This window comes from Chelmon rostratus, chromosome 19 (assembly GCF_017976325.1).
Source record: "Chelmon rostratus isolate fCheRos1 chromosome 19, fCheRos1.pri, whole genome shotgun sequence".
NCBI classification, from domain to species: domain Eukaryota; kingdom Metazoa; phylum Chordata; class Actinopteri; order Chaetodontiformes; family Chaetodontidae; genus Chelmon; species Chelmon rostratus.
Genome location: NC_055676.1, coordinates 3,461,695 through 3,479,737, shown reverse-complemented (window position 1 = coordinate 3,479,737; position 18,043 = coordinate 3,461,695). Strand labels below are relative to the sequence as shown.

At 43.2% G+C, this 18,043-nt stretch overlaps 2 protein-coding genes across 3 annotated transcripts in view; one reads left to right on the top strand and one right to left on the bottom strand.

Moving 5' to 3' along the window:
• Positions 1-3,600, bottom strand: part of atp8b1 (ATPase phospholipid transporting 8B1) — a 33,073-nt gene extending 29,473 nt beyond the window's left edge. Inside the window, exon 1 of the mRNA XM_041959838.1 lies at positions 3,472-3,600. The gene's annotated coding sequence lies outside the window, so the exon portion shown is untranslated. The remainder of the gene's footprint in view (positions 1-3,471) is intronic.
• A 9,067-nt stretch (positions 3,601-12,667) lies between these two features.
• Positions 12,668-18,043, top strand: txnl1 (thioredoxin-like 1). Of its 2 annotated transcripts, none has more exons than XM_041960244.1 (8): positions 12,668-12,909; positions 14,400-14,496; positions 15,033-15,206; positions 15,498-15,620; positions 16,410-16,479; positions 16,659-16,831; positions 17,535-17,639; positions 17,735-18,043. In XM_041960244.1, the coding sequence occupies exons 2-8, from the start codon at positions 14,437-14,439 to the stop codon at positions 17,762-17,764; spliced, it is 735 nt and encodes a 244-aa protein (XP_041816178.1). In that variant the 5' UTR covers positions 12,668-12,909; positions 14,400-14,436; the 3' UTR covers positions 17,765-18,043. The 2 variants fall into 2 exon arrangements, with proteins under 2 accessions (XP_041816178.1, XP_041816177.1); XM_041960243.1 differs by having other exon boundaries at positions 12,668-12,929.

The following is an 18,043-nucleotide window of genomic DNA, read 5'->3' as shown; positions in this document are numbered from 1 at the left end:
ACCCCACACTGTCAGAACCCCTGAGCAAGGCCAGAGTCAGAGGTTCAACCCCTCTCTCTGGATGACGAGGATGGTCTCTTTGCCTTGGTTCATGACTTTTCTCGTGTCAGTCTAAAGCCACTGCTGCCGTGTCACCGCAGCAGAAGTCGTGATGAATGACACCTTCATTTACAAATTGAAATCATGCCGAACACACGCCAACATCATGCCCTATGTAGTCAAATTGTATTTGACTCCTAATTTGTCTATGTTGTACTCTGAGTACATATGAGTGATGACTGAACCCTCAGCGAGCTCAAGGCTCATCTGAAAACACTTCTGAAAGAAGCGGCCGTGGCTGAATTGAAGCTGCCACTGGTGTTGCTATGGATGAATGTTTAAATAGTTTGGTTTCTTCTACCTGTGCTCTACTAGAAAAAACTAAATATAATTCATCCTTCATTAACAAACACCTTAATCCTGCCAGAGATTATATAAATGTTCATCTTTCAATTCAAAATTGAAATCTTCATGGAGCTTCCCCTGGTCTGCTGCTATGAAGCCTAAGCCATGTAGCATAGCATGTAGTGGCATATACACCTTACAGTGGGCAGCTGAGCTCAGTGGAGGGGTTGGATTCAAAGGTCTGGACCCAGGCGACATTCCTGCCAGTTGCAGAGTGACCAGAGTAGATTTATAAAATGATGAGACCGTGTTACTTCTGAAGCTTTAACGATGATATTAACCACTAGTCTCACACAGCTAGATCTCCAAAGCGCTGCATTGACGCTGGAGTCTGCAGCCATTATTATTCAGGTATGAGGTGCGTTGCCATTTCCAGCATAGATCAGTGTGTCGGTCGCTATTTCGGAGCTTGTTGTTTCCTGTAGCGATGGGGATTTTCAAAACAGTAACACACAGGTAGCAGAGGGGCTACATCCAGTCAATCAGACTGACAGATTGCTAAAGTTGAGCATGCAACTTAGCCTGTCTGTTTGGCTTGTGTTTATACATGTTGCTATACTGTTTTACATACAATTTTAAGATCTTGCCTCAGCAAAAAATGTATAATGACTTGCAAGCTACGACTTCAAGTGGCTACGATAAGCCGTGAAAGTGATCCTCTGTTTCACAGTGTAACATAGTTGGTGGTGGTAATGTGCCAAGAACCAATCACTGATAGAAACTGAGATCCTTCACAACGAATTCACACAAAATAAAGTAGAAAGGACAGCTGTAAGAAAACTTTCAGGCCAGAAACCAATGTGTGAAACAACACAAGCTGAGAGGCCAACAAAAAGCTTCAGTCCCAAACAGATCCACTACCCGGACCTGTCGCGCGATGTCAAACACCTGCCTTCACGTCATGAAACCTTCAACCTATTTCCTTCTAATGTCATAATTCAAATTCTCAGTTCCTACTTTCAAGGTTAACAATTTCCATAAGGAGGCAAACATTTCCCTAATCAAAGCACTCAAACTTGTTTCTTCTGCAGAAGCGGAGCGTCATTGCTTGCTTATGGAAAAACAGTCTGGCTGGCTGGACGCACGCGTCCAGGCACCGTCGCTGCGGTCAGACAAAACAGCAGCCGCCGTGAGGCAACACAGCACAGGTGTGTTTCACGTCCCGCCTGGAAGCCTCGCAGGCTTCTGTTTTCAGTTACAGGTGTACAGTACATCGTGAGAGGGTAAAGTGATACGGCAGCCAACAGCTCTCCTTTTACTGTTTACTGGCACAGAGTGACAGACCATGAGGTGGCTGAACAGGAAACAGCAGCTGTGGTCAGTTGATTCATGTCTGTTAAAATAGACTATTGGCGATAAGTTTTTATAAATATTATCAACATTATTCAAACCTATTAAAATTCTGCAACGGAACAAAAACTAGAAGCATGTGCAGCCACACAAGGGACATGGAGGAACTATATCCCTTAACTTAATTTAAGCTGATCTGTGTTGTTCATTTGTGCTTTAATAGTCAAACAGGAATTACATCATGGAAACTTTAGTCTACAAATGTCGCCATCGCAGTGGTTCCTGAACTTTTTGACCAGTTTTTGACAGTTTACCCAAAGATTTTTTTTTTTTTCTTTTTTTTTAAATTCAGATCATCTTTAGAGTCCTGAAGAGGGACGTTTTCCAGTGCCCTGGCATTAAGGGAACCTATGGGCAGATTAAATTACTGTGTGAGGACATGTCAACATAGTTTTTGTGCCATTTTTATGAGAATGAAGCATTCTCAGTTGTCAGATTTCTTTTATTCTTCAGGACGTGAGTCAGAAGTTGTAGTGTTGGTAGTGTTGGTGGAACAAAGACTAAAAATCATAAAGGTAACACAAATGTGAACCAATACAAATGTTTTGGGAGAGAAAGCAACAAAAGGTCTTTTTTTCCCTCCCGTCTAAAATATTTTCATCCATGTCCCGTCCGAGCCTCCGCACATACAAACAGCCCGAAGATGCTGAAAGAAAAAGTGAGGGAGGTTTTCCTAAAGTCAGTAAGTCAGCTTTCCATCGAACACATGTGTTGTCCTCCCTTTGAAAACATCGCCAAACCACAGATGCTGATGTTTCGTGTTTGTTTTCTGACACATGATTTCTTTTCCTTGATAAATATGATAAGACGCTTTATCCAATTACGCAACAGCGATTCAGATGGTGGTAAGAAATGTGTGTGTGGGTGTGGAGGAGACAAACACCGTGCAGCAGTTGTGTCATTTGTCACTGCTCTTTCCAACACACTGCGTTATGAATACACACTCAGTCCACCGAGCTAAAGCCGAGTCAGTTTCCAATGAATCCTTCTTTCATGACGGCTGTGCTCTAGAGAGGTGCTGATTCAACTGTATGATCAGTTTGGAGGATGTAGCTTGTGCTGCTGTTGGATTCTAGTAACTGAGCAGTGTTTCTAATATTTAGTTTTCTGTCACTGATCTAAAATTAATGGACACAATTCAAGAAGCTGTTACAAAACAGCAGGCCCACACAATGCCCATGAAGCAGCCAGTCAGTACAGCGGTTTCATCGTATGTGGTGGGTCTATTTTCTACAATAAGATATTCCTACAATATTCTTATAAGATTCCTTTCAGAATGACTGTAACCCATAGCTGTCTGTGGCTACAGTGACCTCTCTGTAGACGCGACAGAAGCCCAGAGGATTTTTGGTCGTTTTAAGAGATCTGGTGGATCACCTGAAAATCAATCAGAACTTTTTGTCTACGTGGACAAGTCAAAAAGTCAGAGTGAGAGAAAATTATCTTCTACAAATACCCTACAACCCGAGTTATAAAGGGATCACTCTGGGCTCATATTTCAGCCTCCAAACAAAGTCCCCGCAGCGGAGTGTTCAGAGAGGAAAGGTGAGGCGCGCGGCGGCCGCCCAGGTGAAACACTCCTCTGCCCTCCGTGTGTCCAAACACCATGAAGCCTAAAAACTCAAAGCACACCACGCAAACACACGCAGGTACATCTGTGCACTGAAGCGGACTTACTCCGTGTCCTGAGCAGGCTGAAAGGAAAGAGCTGGCTCCTGTTCTCGGTCGGCGTCCGGGCGTCTTGTCACCGCACCATGTTTTCCTCTTCTTCCTGCTTGTAGAGAGCTGCGGCGGCGGCTCCCCCGCCCTTCTTCCCCTGCTGCCTCACCTGCTCTGCCCCGCGCAAACCTGCAGGACCGGTCCGACACGTCAAGCGCTTAAAACTACAAAAAAAGCCATCAGCTCGTTAAAAAACAACGCGTGGCATTCAGGGAGGCCGGAGCTGCGGAGGCAGACGCGTCGGCGCTCTGGTCAGGTGACGCACAGGTAAAGGTGCGTAATTGAATTCTTAATTAAACCAGGTGGTCGTTTGAAGGGAGAAGGCTGCCTGACTGCTAGTGCTGTCCAGAATGTTCATAGCGATTCAGATATGTAGCAAACTTTTAGGAACAATTTCAGGAAAGAAAACAAGCGAATTTGAGTTCCTCAGAAATCCAAGATTTGTTGCTCAGTTACGTCAGAACATTCATGATATCACCGGAAACATGTAATGAATATTTAAAAAGGGAGCACTTTAAGCTTAAAACGCAGCATGATATATTATTAGGCCACAAGAAGTGATTAAAAGACATGATACCACGACAGGATTAAGTTTTCTATGTGATTTGTGTCACATAGTGTGTTATAAATAAATAAGCTTTGCCCAGGAAACTGCTGTGAACCACCTTTCAAAACAAGGCAAGATATAATATAGATACAATAGATATAAAAAGCAACTTTATGAATATTACTTAGGGGAAAGAAACATAAAATAGAAGATAAAACCCACCTAAAACTGAATAAAACACAACACACAAAAGAATAAAAGGGAGGCCAACAGTGCAGCCTCATTGGGTGATATGAATAAATGGCCGTGCCGTTATTTTATGGATTTGTTTTATGGCCTTCTCTGTGTTTCTTACTTAAATAACTCAGTTGTTGTAATGTGAGGCCTGTCATTCGAACTGGGAGTTCTGTATAAAGGATTTCTCGGGTGCAGACAGGAATGATGTGTGTGCTCTGATGAGTTAGCTCAGTTCTTAGAGGAGAAGATGTTGGAAGAAGTGATTTGATGTGACCTGGATGGGACCCCTCTGCTCTTTCTGCTCTTTTCTCCTCTCTCAGAAAGTCAGCAGAGTTCAGTTCTGATGGACTCTCCTCCATTTCTTGAGCAGCAGTGCCTCCTAAAGAGAAACCTGCTCAACAAGCAGCCTACAGCTGCGACACTGCAAGTTGTTCTGAGGTGAGTGAAGCCTCACTGCTGCTGCTGCTGCTGTGTGATTGCTGGAAGTTGTTGCTTGGCCTGTCCATGTTTGTACTAGTTGGATTTTGCAATCAAGCTTTCAGAACTGTGCATATATGCGTTGTTTGTTATTTCTTACAAGAGTTAAAATAACCAATTTGAAATACGCTACTTTCATGTATAATGCCTGAAAAAATTATCTTTATTTAGAAGTTCCCCTTACATTTAAATGTATTAATTGAATGAATTCATAAAGATTATGTATACATTTGCATCAACTTAATTTATTCATATCTAAATTACTTAGATTGAATTTATATAATAAGATTAGCTGGAACATTTACATGTAATTGAAATATTCACCACTAGATGGCACTAATTCCAACACACTGGACCTATAAGACTTTTTTTTTTCCCTTTCAACAGAAACCCTGCATCAAAGCCTGGAGGTGTGAAGTTTCAACAACATGGGCATTTACCAGACAGGGGGGTCTACTGAAAGTTGCATTATGGGAAATACGGGGGAAAAAAATCAAAAATCAGGCCATATCAGTATCAGTCTGTTAGAAGAGGCTGTTAAATCTAGTCTGTGGTTTAGGCCTCCACCTTCAGCACCCTCTAAATTTTCCACCCCCTACCCGAACAAGGGTCTGTATCCAATCCCTACTTTCATCTTTTGACTCTACCTCTTTATTTTCCATCCCCTACCCGAACCAGGGTTTGTATTCCCACCCCGCTTTTTCTTGGTGCAGTTGGTGAGAGGCAGGGGTAGATGATGGTAGTGTGGCAATCAGCAGTTACATGTGGCATCTAGGCCTGTGGTAGCATTGTAGCAGCTAACAATAGCTAAAGCGGTGAGAGTACGATAGTATCTTAGCAGTTAGTATTGGTAGCTAGCAATTAACATTAACAGTATAGGTGAATCTAGCTTTATTGTCTTCTTCTGTTCCTCTTAGCAGGTAGCGGTTAGCACGTAACATTAGCTAAATGGTAGCATCGGAACTGTATTGTCTTCTTCTGTTCTTCCTAGCGGTTAGCATTAGCATTAGCAATAGTTAAATGGTAGCATCGGTACTGGCCACTACCTGGAGCATCTCTGGGTCAGTTGAACGTGGCGGTGCTGTTTGGATTGTGTAGGAGCAGTGTGAACTGGCACTAGGGGGGGTGACTCTGGGACGCCGGAGTTCACTGCCTAACCTCCTGGAGGTGTAGTGGGACTAAGTAGGCGAAACACTGTTGAAGGGAGGTTTCCACCTGATGACCCCCTGAGACGTGTTAGGAATCACTGCTCTTTGGCAGGTATAGAGGCAGATTAGAGCTCCAAGGTTCTTCACTGAGAATGAATCCTCTTTTTGAGCACAAGTATCTTGTGTTTAAATTAACTCACAACTAGCTTGGCTAGTGACTGTTGTGAATAGAGCAGCTGACAACAAGGGAAAGACCATGTGACTGCTTGGAAAGACAGCTGACAGGAGGGAAAAGACCCCACAGGTGCTGGTATGGGCTAGCAACCCATGGCAGCAGTGGCAAGCCTTAACCTTGCTACAACCAGACTTAGCTACAACCAATATAAGGAAAATACCCCAAGAGTCAGCGAGAGCAGGGGTGGAAGATGACTCACAGGTGGATTGCATGGTAACGAACAGGATAACGGATATGACTATGCCTTGGATACATGACTCAGTGAGGGATGGGGGCACGGACCCATCTCTTAGGGCCAGAGGTAGCAGTACTCAGGTGACAGGGAAGGCAACTAAGGAGAGCAAAAGTTGTGCAGCAGAGGATAAGAAGCTTCAAGTTTGCCCATGTGGCTGGCAGAAGATAACATCAATCCGAGGCCTTAGAACTCATCAGGGAAGGAGGAAGTGTTTAGCGGTGGAAGGGCAGAGTGGCCGCATCGACCAGTATTTCTTGAGAAGTCAGTCGAATCAGTCGGATGAAGTCCAGCGACAGGTAGAAAACCACAGTTCGCAGGATATCAGTAACACTATCCCTGGAGAGGAGGAGGTACGGAGAGGGGATGCAGTTGGTGTTGAGGGCAACAGGCCAGCCAAGGAGAGAAGCATGGAGCAGAAAGCTAGAGTTAAGTGGCCGAGGGCTAATGATAGCAAAGAGTGGGAGGCAGTTGATAGAGATTTATCAGTCATATTAAGCAGGCTTAGAGGAGATGTAGTGGAGAAATTGGATAAAATTGGAGATGTGATCTACTCCTATGGTCGAGAGAGATTTGGGGTGCTTGTCAAAAGGAAAGGCGAGAGGGTGCAGGTCGGCAAGTCTAGGCGGCAAAGAGAAATAGAGAAGTTAGTAAAGGAAAGGAGGCAGTTAAGAAAGCAGTGGAGGAAGGCGACAGAAGAAGAAAGGGAGGGAATTAAGGTGTTGCAGGAGGAACTGAGAAGCAGGTTAGCAGTACTCAGAAGGGCAGAACACCTTAGGGAGAAGAGAAAGAAGAAGGAACGTGCAAGGTCAGCATTTTTTAGGAACCCCTTTAATTTTGTGAAAGGCTTGTTTAATCAAGAAAAAGGAGGGCAACTTAAGGCAACGAAATCAGAGATTGAACAGTATTTGAAGTCGACGTATTCAGATTCAAAGGAGAATAGGAACATAGGTCTTCCACCTGACATGCCACCATTAGGGGAAGTGGAGCAGGAGATGGATGTGAGCCCACCTAGGTGGAGAGAAGTGGTGGAGGTGGTTAGGCGTGCAAAGGCTTCTTCGGCCCCAGGGCCTAATGGAGTCCCCTACCGTGTCTATAAGAGTGCACCTGGCATCTTAAGGACACTATGGAGATACCTGAGAATAGTTTGGGAGAAACAAAGTATTCCAAGAGCATGGCGCAGGGCAGGAGGTGTCTTCATCCCTAAGGAGAAGGAGTCATCGGACCTTAGCCAGTTTCGGATGATTTCTCTCCTAAATGTTGAGGGAACGATTTTCTTTAGTATCGTAGCACAGAGGCTGGCTAAATACTTAGAAGGGAATGGTATGATAGATATGACAGTGCAAAAAGCAGGGATACCAGGATTTGCGGGATGCTTAGAGCATACTAGCATGATTTGGCATCAGATTCAGACAGCTAAGAGGGAGAAAAGAGACTTGAATGTTGTATTTTTAGATCTGGCTAATGCGTTTGGGTCAGTGCCACATAACCTTATTTGGAGTTCCTTTGACTACTTTAAAGTGCCGGAGATAGTCGTTAACTTGGTGAAAGCATATTTCCAAGACATCAGACTGTGTGCAAGTATCGCAGAGCTCACAACAGGCTGGCAAAGATTGGAGGTTGGTATTATGGCAGGATGTACAGTGTCCCCGCTAGCTTTCACAATGGCTATGGAGGTAATTATTAGGGCTTCCAAGTGGGTCGTAGGTGGAGAGAGACGGCAGAATGGAATGCGTCTTCCACCAATTAGGGCTTATATGGATGATATGACACTGCTAACTTCAACAATGCCATGTACAAGGAGGTTGTTAGATAAAGTCAATCAGAATCTCAAGTGGGCTAGTATGAAGATTAAGCCTAGTAAGTCAAGGAGTATTTCAATATACAGAGGGAAAGTAAGTGATAGAAAGTTTGCTATAGATGGTGAGGAAATCCCAACAATTAGGGAGAAATCAGTTAAGAGTCTAGGACGGTGGTACAATGTGGACCTGAATGATGTTGAACAGGTTGTGCAATTTAGAAAGGATGTTGCAGAAGGGCTGGAGAGAATAGATAAATCAGGGCTCCCAGGAAAACTGAGGTTGTGGTGCTTGCAGTTTGGCTTGTATCCTAGGTTAATGTGGCCAATGTCAGTATATGAAGTCCCATTATCTGTAGCAGAGAGAATGGAAAGGCTAGTTAGCTCTTATATTAGAAAATGGTTGGGTGCTCCCAGGTGCTTAAGCAATGTAGCTTTGTATGGGAAAGGAATGCTTCAGCTGCCAGTATCCAGTCTAACAGAGGAGTTTAAATGCACTAAGGTTAGGACAGAACTTTTATTATCTGGGAGTAAGGACATGTTAGTTAGCAATGTGGTTCCGAACCCTTCTGGGGGGAGGAAATGGAACCCAAGGGCAGCAGTGCAGGAGGCAGAGGCAGCTCTTAGGCATGCAGAAATAGTAGGAAATGTTCAATTTGGCCGGGGAGGCTTGGGGCTTGGCCCAGGCAAACCAGTGTGGAATAAAGCAGGTCTAAAGGAGAAAAGAAAGCTTGTAGTGGAACAGGTGCGTAGACAGGAGGAGTTGTTAAGAGGGGCAAAAGCAGTTGGTCAAGCCAAACAGGGACAATGGTTGAATTGGGAAGGTGTTGAGAAGAGGAAACTTAGTTGGAGGGACCTGTGGAATATGGAGGAAGGCCGTATTAAATTTCTGATAGGGGCGACATACGATGTGTTGCCAACCCCGCAGAACCTAAGTCTCTGGGTACAGGGCGATCAATCGTGCCCACTCTGCTCAGGTACAGCAAGTTTAAAGCACATTTTGTCAGGTTGTAGAATTAGCTTATCACAAGGCCGGTATACATGGCGGCATAATCAGGTGCTGAGAAGCTTAGCCGCAGGCATTGAGGAGAGAAGGAAGCAGGTGAATTCTGGAAGTTCTAGAAAGGAGAGGTTAGATGTGCAGTTTGTTCGAGAGGGGGAGAAAAATAAAGCTGCTAAGTCAGGGAGAAAGCAGGTAGGTGGCTGCCTGGTAGGGGCTGATGATTGGCAAATGCAGGTCGACTTGGGAGGAAAGCTAGTTGTGCCCCAGGAAATAGTTTATAGTAATCTGAGGCCAGACATTGTCTTATGGTCCATGAGTAAAAAGACTGTGTATTTTATTGAGTTAACAGTCCCTTGGGAAAATTCAGTGGAGGCAGCTTATGAAAGGAAGAAGACTAAGTATGCAGATTTAAAGACAGAATCTGAGCAGAGGGGATGGAAGACCAGGGTCTGTCCGGTTGAAGTGGGGTGTAGAGGTTTTGTTGCAGGGTCAGCTGTTTCACTGTTGAGGGAGCTGGGAGTGCATGGGCAAAATTTAAGAAAGACAGTGAGGGAGATGTCAGATGAGGCTGCTAGGTCTAGTCAGTGGATATGGATCAGGAGAAATAATAGTAGTTGGGGGGTGAAATAGGGACAGTGAGGGAGGGGGGAGGGGGCAGAGGACATGCATGCCTAACCCGGCAAGAGAAGAGGTTAAAGTCTGAACAAGACACCTCTCCTCTGCTCTGCTTTCCCCGCCCCATCTTCTCGCGCTGCCAATAGGAAGAGATCCAGGAAGTTTAGATAAGGTGGGGGTGTGGCCAGCTAGAGTCTCTCTTTGGGACCATGCGGCCTGTTCAGGTGAGTTTGCGTGGTAAGATACAGAGTTGGCTTGTTTTTTGATCTTTTTGGTTGTTTTCCTGTTTTGTTTGCTTCTTGAAGGAAATGTTAGGGTTTGTTTTCCTGCTCTGTTTGCTTTTTGAAGGAAATGGTAGGGTTTGCTGCTTCTTGAAGGAAATGTTAGAAGAGGCTGTTAAATCTAGTCTGTGGTTTAGGCCTCCACCTTCAGCACCCTCTAAATTTTCCACCCCCTACCCGAACAAGGGTCTGTATCCAATCCCTACTTTCATCTTTTGACTCTACCTCTTTATTTTCCATCCCCTACCCGAACCAGGGTTTGTATTCCCACCCCGCTTTTTCTTGGTGCAGTTGGTGAGAGGCAGGGGTAGATGATGGTAGTGTGGCAATCAGCAGTTACATGTGGCATCTAGGCCTGTGGTAGCATTGTAGCAGCTAACAATAGCTAAAGCGGTGAGAGTACGATAGTATCTTAGCAGTTAGTATTGGTAGCTAGCAATTAACATTAACAGTATAGGTGAATCTAGCTTTATTGTCTTCTTCTGTTCCTCTTAGCAGGTAGCGGTTAGCACGTAACATTAGCTAAATGGTAGCATCGGAACTGTATTGTCTTCTTCTGTTCTTCCTAGCGGTTAGCATTAGCATTAGCAATAGTTAAATGGTAGCATCGGTACTGGCCACTGCCTGGAGCATCTCTGGGTCAGTTGAACGTGGCGGTGCTGTTTGGATTGTGTAGGAGCAGTGTGAACTGGCACTAGGGGGGGTGACTCTGGGACGCCGGAGTTCACTGCCTAACCTCCTGGAGGTGTAGTGGGACTAAGTAGGCGAAACACTGTTGAAGGGAGGTTTCCACCTGATGACCCCCTGAGACGTGTTAGGAATCACTGCTCTTTGGCAGGTATAGAGGCAGATTAGAGCTCCAAGGTTCTTCACTGAGAATGAATCCTCTTTTTGAGCACAAGTATCTTATGTTTAAATTAACTATTGCTTCAATTTTGATATGTAATCTATGATATATTTTATAGTATATATGATCATATATTAGATTGTTGGATATATTAATATATATTTAATGTTTAATGGCATTATGTCAAGATCACAAGTTAATTATTTAATTATCTTGAGATAACAAAGCTTGTTTTCGCATGATAACATTTGAATATATGTCGAGACAACAAGAGCATGATTTCTCAAGATAAGATTATCGCGAGAAAACAACTTTTGTTTTCTCAAGATCACAGAATGATTATGGAGACCTTGCTTGAAACCGAGAGCCTGGTTCATTTGATCTGACCTGGTGTCAGCCTTTAGGTAAGGGGACTTGTGAGAGACAGGAGAAGAATAGTCTAACTGAAGCTGCAGAAGCAGAGATATTTTATGTCCCCACATGGCTCAAAACAGCCTACATCTCCTGTGACGCTCTCTTCAAATCAGCGGGCAGAGCACAAGCAAAACAAAGCCCCAGTCCCAGGGTGGCACTTTGTTGTGGTGGTCTGGGGAGAGAAGACATGTTACTGGAAACAACCAGGGCATGTGGAATTGGGGAACCAGACCCCTTACTGGATGTCAGTAATTGATTGGATGCTGCAGCTGATCAGACTGATCTCAAATGTCACCTACAGCCTCAGCTGCAACTGTCCTTACAGGATTATACTTTTGGAGAGACTTTTGCAGCCTACATAATGGATAAATATGACAAAATGAAATAAAGCTGAATGCAAGAGAACATTCGTGTTGCTATTAATATTTTGACGTTAGCAGATACTCTTGTAGTCATCATGATTTTAGCAGTTGAAGTGGGTTCAGCCAACATTCAACAACAAAAACATAAATAAATACATCTATATAAACACACACACACACTTGTATAGATAGACATGAATGTGTTTTTATGCATATCAACCAATCATATATATTGAACAATATATGCTCCTCTTTATTTGAAGTACTTTTCATACAAACATTTAGTACTGCAGGCAATAAGAGACATACCGTAAAGGCTATATCTGTGCATTGTGTGGGTGTTATATAAAAAGATGACTTATTAAAATAAGTCATATTTAATTGAAATCGTTTTAAATTATGGCACCCAGAATGTCTCATTTTGTTGCATGCCCGTTGCCTCGACTCCTCCCTCCTCTCTCCTCGTTTCCTTCCTCGCCTGCACTCGCATCTCAGGTGAGAGGGACTAGGACGTGAGGAGAGGAGGCAAGGAAAGGAAACTGACATGACAAGCGATGTAGGAACTGGGACAGCCTTCAAGATGGCGTGCTGAGATCGATTTCCAGGTCAAAGGCAGGGATGGTCACAGGCAGGAGGACTGACGAGAGAGGAGACGAGGAGGCTTAAAGTCGAGAAATAAGAACAGCCCGTTGCCTCTCACGATGCAGCCTCAATGGGATAAACTAAGACGCGAGGAAAAAAACGAAAGTGAGGAAAACGTGGGCGCAATTTAAGAGAGTTGGAATGTAGAAAATTGTAATTCTTGGGGTTTCCTGTTTTAGAAATGTTGATTTTTCTTTATCCTCTGGAGGGCAGTAAAACGCGTAGAAGCACCTAAACTGCCAAAAATCACAGAAGAAGAAGGAAAAACCACGCCTTTCCTGTTGTTTGTTGGCCAATCAGGAGTCCACATCCTCAAGCAGCTCACTGTACCTGTAGTGTGGCTCGAAAATAGGACAGTTGGATAGCTAACACACTGAAAGAAAGCTAAAAACACAAGACTTTATATTTGTTAGGTTGCTCAGTTTCCTGACCTGAACATCACAAGGGTAACCAGCTCGTACCACGGTCGCAAACTTTACCATGGTCGGTGTTAAAGTGATCGGGAGCGACCCGGACTTCCAGCCGGAGCTAGCGGCCGCCGGCTCCAGGCTCGCCGTGGTAAAGTTCACAATGGCTGTGTAAGCTTACCAAATCGGCTTCGAGGCCGCGCGGCTAGCTGGGCTTAGCACGCTACTCTCTCCTTTCAACATAAGGCTTGAAACAAATAGTAGTTTAACTGTTTGGGTAGCTGGCACGAAATGAATTGCAAAGTTATGTGACAGGAGTAGATTTAATTGCTGGGAATGCTAGGTTAGCATGCTATCGTTAGCTAACTAGCTGTGTTGCTTACAATGACTTAGCAGTATTACAGAAACTTGGCTGTCGAGGCGTTCTAAAATCTAATGGTGTGTTGGTTAATCAAATAGAGAATGGGCCAACACTTTTAGTCTGCCATCGTCACCAGGAAAAAGTAGCAGCGATGCCAGCAATGTAGCTATAAATGATTAAAAAAAATGTGTTATTTCACTTCCCACTGTAGCCAGTTCCTCTGACGTTGTGCCTTTATTGCTGACTCTCTGACTGTATTTGGTACGAGGTTTTGATATGTGTCTGAAGGGATGATAACTTGCATGAAATGACAGCAAACCAGTGACAGTTTGGAGAATTGACACGTGGAAAATACTTACTCTGTTTACAGTTTCTAAAATTAGATTTTTTTTCTGAATTTCCTTGGTAGCAAGTAATAATGTTAATAGATTAAATACCTTGTGGAATGTATGAGAGTTAGACAGAGAAAGCAGTTTCAAGATGTAATTTTAAATTCTGGTAAACGTTGATGGCCGTTTATTAAACGAAATGTTTATATATATAGGTTGAATGAAGCATAACATACTAGCAAAACCTTAGAACATGTAGCTGCTGTATGTATTTTATAAAATGAGAAAGATTTACAGTAATACTGGAGGAGACGCTGCAGTACAGCAGTAGCTCTTGGGAAGTAGTTGAAGTGTGAAACATTAACACTGTTTAACCGAAAGGTCTGTGGGGTTGATTTTGCAGATTTTTTTTTGTGTTAACCAACACATCAGCCAATAATGTCAGGACAGAAATGCAATAGGCATCTTTAATTAAGGAACAATGTCTCAATTACATAGTCTGTCCAGGAGAGAGCACTGTAAAGTAAATTTTTAATTGTCAAGATTTGTTAAATGTATGGGTCCAAAACCCAGTATTGGTCAGGCTGTAACCAGTACAGTACAACCATAGCACTGAGAGTGTCAGAGACTAAAAGCTGTAATGACAGTATATACGTGGTCAGATTCTTAGTTTTGTTTCATATTTTTTACCTGATAAACAGTCAGTTGTGGAAACAGTGCAGAAACCTCAAAATGTTGAGTTTGCTATGATGTAAAGCAGCCATGGGCAGACAATCCTCACATTTAAGAACTTGAAACTATCTTAATTTTAGCTTTTCACTTTATCAACAACAGAAAAAAAATTTAAATGTTGTCAGTTTGTTTAAGTTAATAGACTTGTTGATTAATTGACAAATGGTTTCTTGAGAGACCAGAACAGATCACTAACACACTCTTCCTCTACCTCCTCAGGTGTCGGTCCTGTGTCAGAATAGCTCCAGCTTTCAACATGTTGAGTAACAAGTACCCACAGGTCGTCTTCCTTGAAGTAGATGTTCACGTCTGTCAGGTAAGTCTAATATGCAACACCCACCACGTGGTTATCATCAGTTTCGACACACCTAGACAAAGATTCAAGAATAACAGTAATTTCTTCTGAAAGCCCAGTTGTAGTGTTGATATTAACATTTATTGTACTATTTTTAAACCATCAATAAATTACTGTTTGAGTTACAGAAAACTAATTTTCAATACCTTTGTGGTGACTTGCCCATATTAAATGATCTTAAAACAGTTACGCTAAATTGATGTCATGTAACACACCTATTTTGACTGCTAATATGTAATATGTCTATTACTCTATCTGTCAAAGAGTGTTTTGTTTTTTTGTCTCAAAACAAATCCAATCCAATTGCTTTCTGGGTGTTGCAGAGTCAAAGCAATAGAAAATGATCTTGTTGAGACAGAGACATGAACTAATCAGAAGTCAGTCGAGAGATGCTGGTAAAGAATTAGAAAGAAGCTGCTAGCCTGGAGATCCAGCACAGTTTTAAACCAACCAAGTTTCCAAGTCTAATTTTACCATTCCTTTTCTCTCTTTCTCAGGCGACAGCGGCAGCCAACAACATCTCAGCCACACCAACTTTCTTGTTCTTCAGGAACCGGGTTCGGGTGGATCAGTATCAGGGGGCGGACGCTGCAGGTCTGGAGGAGAAGATCAAACAGCATATAGAGAACGACCCAGGGAACAGTGAGGACTCCGACATTCCAAAGGGATACGTGAGTGGACAATGTTCCTGACAGCTCTCTGTTAAAGACCTTCAGTTGTGTGTGTCCAGGATTTAATATTAAGCTTTCTAAAACAGTCCACCACTATTCTTGCATTTGTTTTGCATTACTCTATAAGCAGCCTTTTTGGTCGCAGCCCAGGTATGAACCTCCTCAGCCCTGTAGAGAGGAAGAAATGTTATCGTAAAGAAAAAGATGAGAAAACATATAATCAGTGTCATGAAGTCGGAAGCAGGGAAGGCAGTACGGAAGTTGATTTTGTTCTGTTTGCGTTGTTTTCAGATGGACCTCATGCCATTTGTCAACAAAGCCGGATGCGAGTGCCTCAATGAGAGTGACGACTGTGGCTTCGATAGCTGCTTAATCAAAGACGACTCCTACCTGGAGTCTGACTGTGATGAACAGGTACGAGCTGTTAACTCTAACCATTATCAAATTTTTCCGCAATCTCCAGACCCACAAGTTTGCCCGTAAACTCTATCCCGAATTCTCCACTCTGCCGACCTCTCCATCGTAGCCAGCTGTGCTTTGCATAGTGGGAGCAAATTTAACAGTTCTGGCAACAAACCGGAGAATGAAGCAAGACTAGTGAATTATAGTATGTTGTGCTTAGCCAGTGGACTTCCTCCAGGGCCTTCTTCCTCACGCCACAGACACATCTGACCCATTAGAGATGCAAACATTCTCACATGGCTTGTAGTGAATTTTGGTTTGCTTGGATTTTACTCTTTGCGAAAAGAAACCATACTAAGCGGAAAACACACCGAGTTGACCACCACAACAGATTCGACTCAGAACAAACAAACGGTGGGTGTGAAGTGCCCTAAAATAGCATAAAGGAGTGTCGCTCAACATGTAGGGAAAACCAAAGCTTGACAATTGCGCTGTTCCCTGTAGCACCGGCTAAGCTATGATTGGACAGTCAGTTTGGGGGAGGTGATTAGCGAGCAGTCAGTTGCAAATGTGACACCTTTCATATGCCTTTTCTTGATACCTTGCTTTGAGATATAATAAACATAGTTTCAACACAAGTTGATACCAACTTTCAGCATTTGACGGGTTTGATATGCAGCCCCACATCAGAGGGTGAACTTTTGAACATTTCAGCCCCCTGGCAGCTGACTGTGCTTTCTCAGTTTACCTGTGGGATATGGTCATTTGTCTAACATGTTTCTGTCCTTAAATCTCATCTAGTTGCTGATAACTATCGCCTTCAACCAGCCTGTGAAGCTCTTCTCTATGAAGATACTGTCCTCAGACTTCAGTGAGTTGTTCAGGCTGCTCTGCACTTCAGTCATTAATCTCAATCTCTCACCTGGAGGTCTTGCAATAAAAATCAATTTAAGTTCCATGATAACTAACATCCTGTCCTTTGCTCCGTCCTCTGTTCCTTCCCTCCCTTCTTTCTTCATCCTCCTTCTTCCTGGTCCTCTTCTGTATCAGCCCATGCCCCTAAGGTGGTGAAGTTGTTCATCAATCTGCCTTGGTCGATGGGTTTTGACGACGCCGAGCGGAGCGAAGCCACTCAGGCTCTGGATTTGTCAGAGGAAGACTACAAAGATGAAGGTTTGATTCCTCTGCGCTACGTCAAGTTTCAGAACGTACAGAGTGTTACGGTAAGGACCAGATCACCAACATTACTGCTGAAACATAACCATAGTTTGTCTCGAAACAGAGTGTCATATTGAATTTCAAATCTATTGAATAAAGTTTGTGTTTACACTTTCTAACCTTAAAATACAGCAAATTGGTGTTTGACTTGTAAATGACACGACTTGACATGTAAACCATATTTGAAGCCATTTTTTTAGACCATCCCTAGAATAATTTCTGACTTGGTTAGCACTGAAAATACTCAGTGCAGTACTCCACTCCAGTTTTGCATACAAAACATATGATCACTTTAGAAACTATGACGGTTTGTTGTAGATTAGAGTACCCACCAGTATATGTAGCTAAAACTAGCACCACCTCAGCCACAGCATGAAAGTACTGCTTAATGCTAATATAAATAATAATGATCCTGATACATGTTAGTGTAACAGGGGCCATTCTGCAGTACTTCTACTGTTGATACTTTCAGAATATTTTGTCGATAATATTTGAGTACTCCGAGGGGAAATGTTTTTAGTCCCAGGTTAACTTTCTACCAGGGATTCTGTTGCCGCTTGATGCAGTGGGTCCTGATCATCCACTACTGCATGTCTATGATGCTGATATGGTGCCAGCAAAGCCATTTAGTGCTTAAAAAAAGCTTAAAAAACAATTGAGGGTTCAGCATGTTTACTGATGGTATTTGTATTTTGGTTTTGTCACCAGATGTTTGTCAAGTCAAACCAAGGAGATGAGGAGACAACAAAAATCAACTACCTGACATTCATAGGCACTCCAGTACAGGCGACCAACATGAACGACTTCAAAAGAGTATGGACCAGTCGCGACAAACTTCATTCATGTACATTCAGGTTTGTTTGTACGTGTGCTGTACTCATGCATTGTTCTGTTTTGTTGCCATGCAGGTTGTGGGAAAGAAAGGAGAGAGTCACTGAGCAGGAGAACCAAGGCGAGAATGAGAAGAAGAGGAAGACGAGGCTGCAGATACATCCAGGACTTTCCCTCTGCCAAAGCTGCCACATAGCTCTGTTGTCACAGACACACACTCACACAAACACACATACACATGCACACAGCCTCCAGCTGACCTCCTCAATCTCTGAATGAATTCTCCATCTGTGGAGAGTTGGTCTATAACTCATTTGTATTGTAATTCTGAAGAAAATCACTGTAAATAAAACACAATCCTTTTTCAAAGGGATGTGCGTCATGAC

Bases quoted from the DNA above. Each gene is read 5' to 3' on its own strand.
- txnl1 (XM_041960243.1), top strand. From the start codon at position 12,832: ATGGTCGGTGTTAAAGTGATCGGGAGCGACCCGGACTTCCAGCCGGAG. The intron at 14,497-15,032 runs GTAAGTCTAATA...TCTCTTTCTCAG, and splicing joins TAGATGTTCACGTCTGTCAG to GCGACAGCGGCAGCCAACAA. The intron at 16,832-17,534 runs GTAAGGACCAGA...TTTTGTCACCAG, and splicing joins AGAACGTACAGAGTGTTACG to ATGTTTGTCAAGTCAAACCA.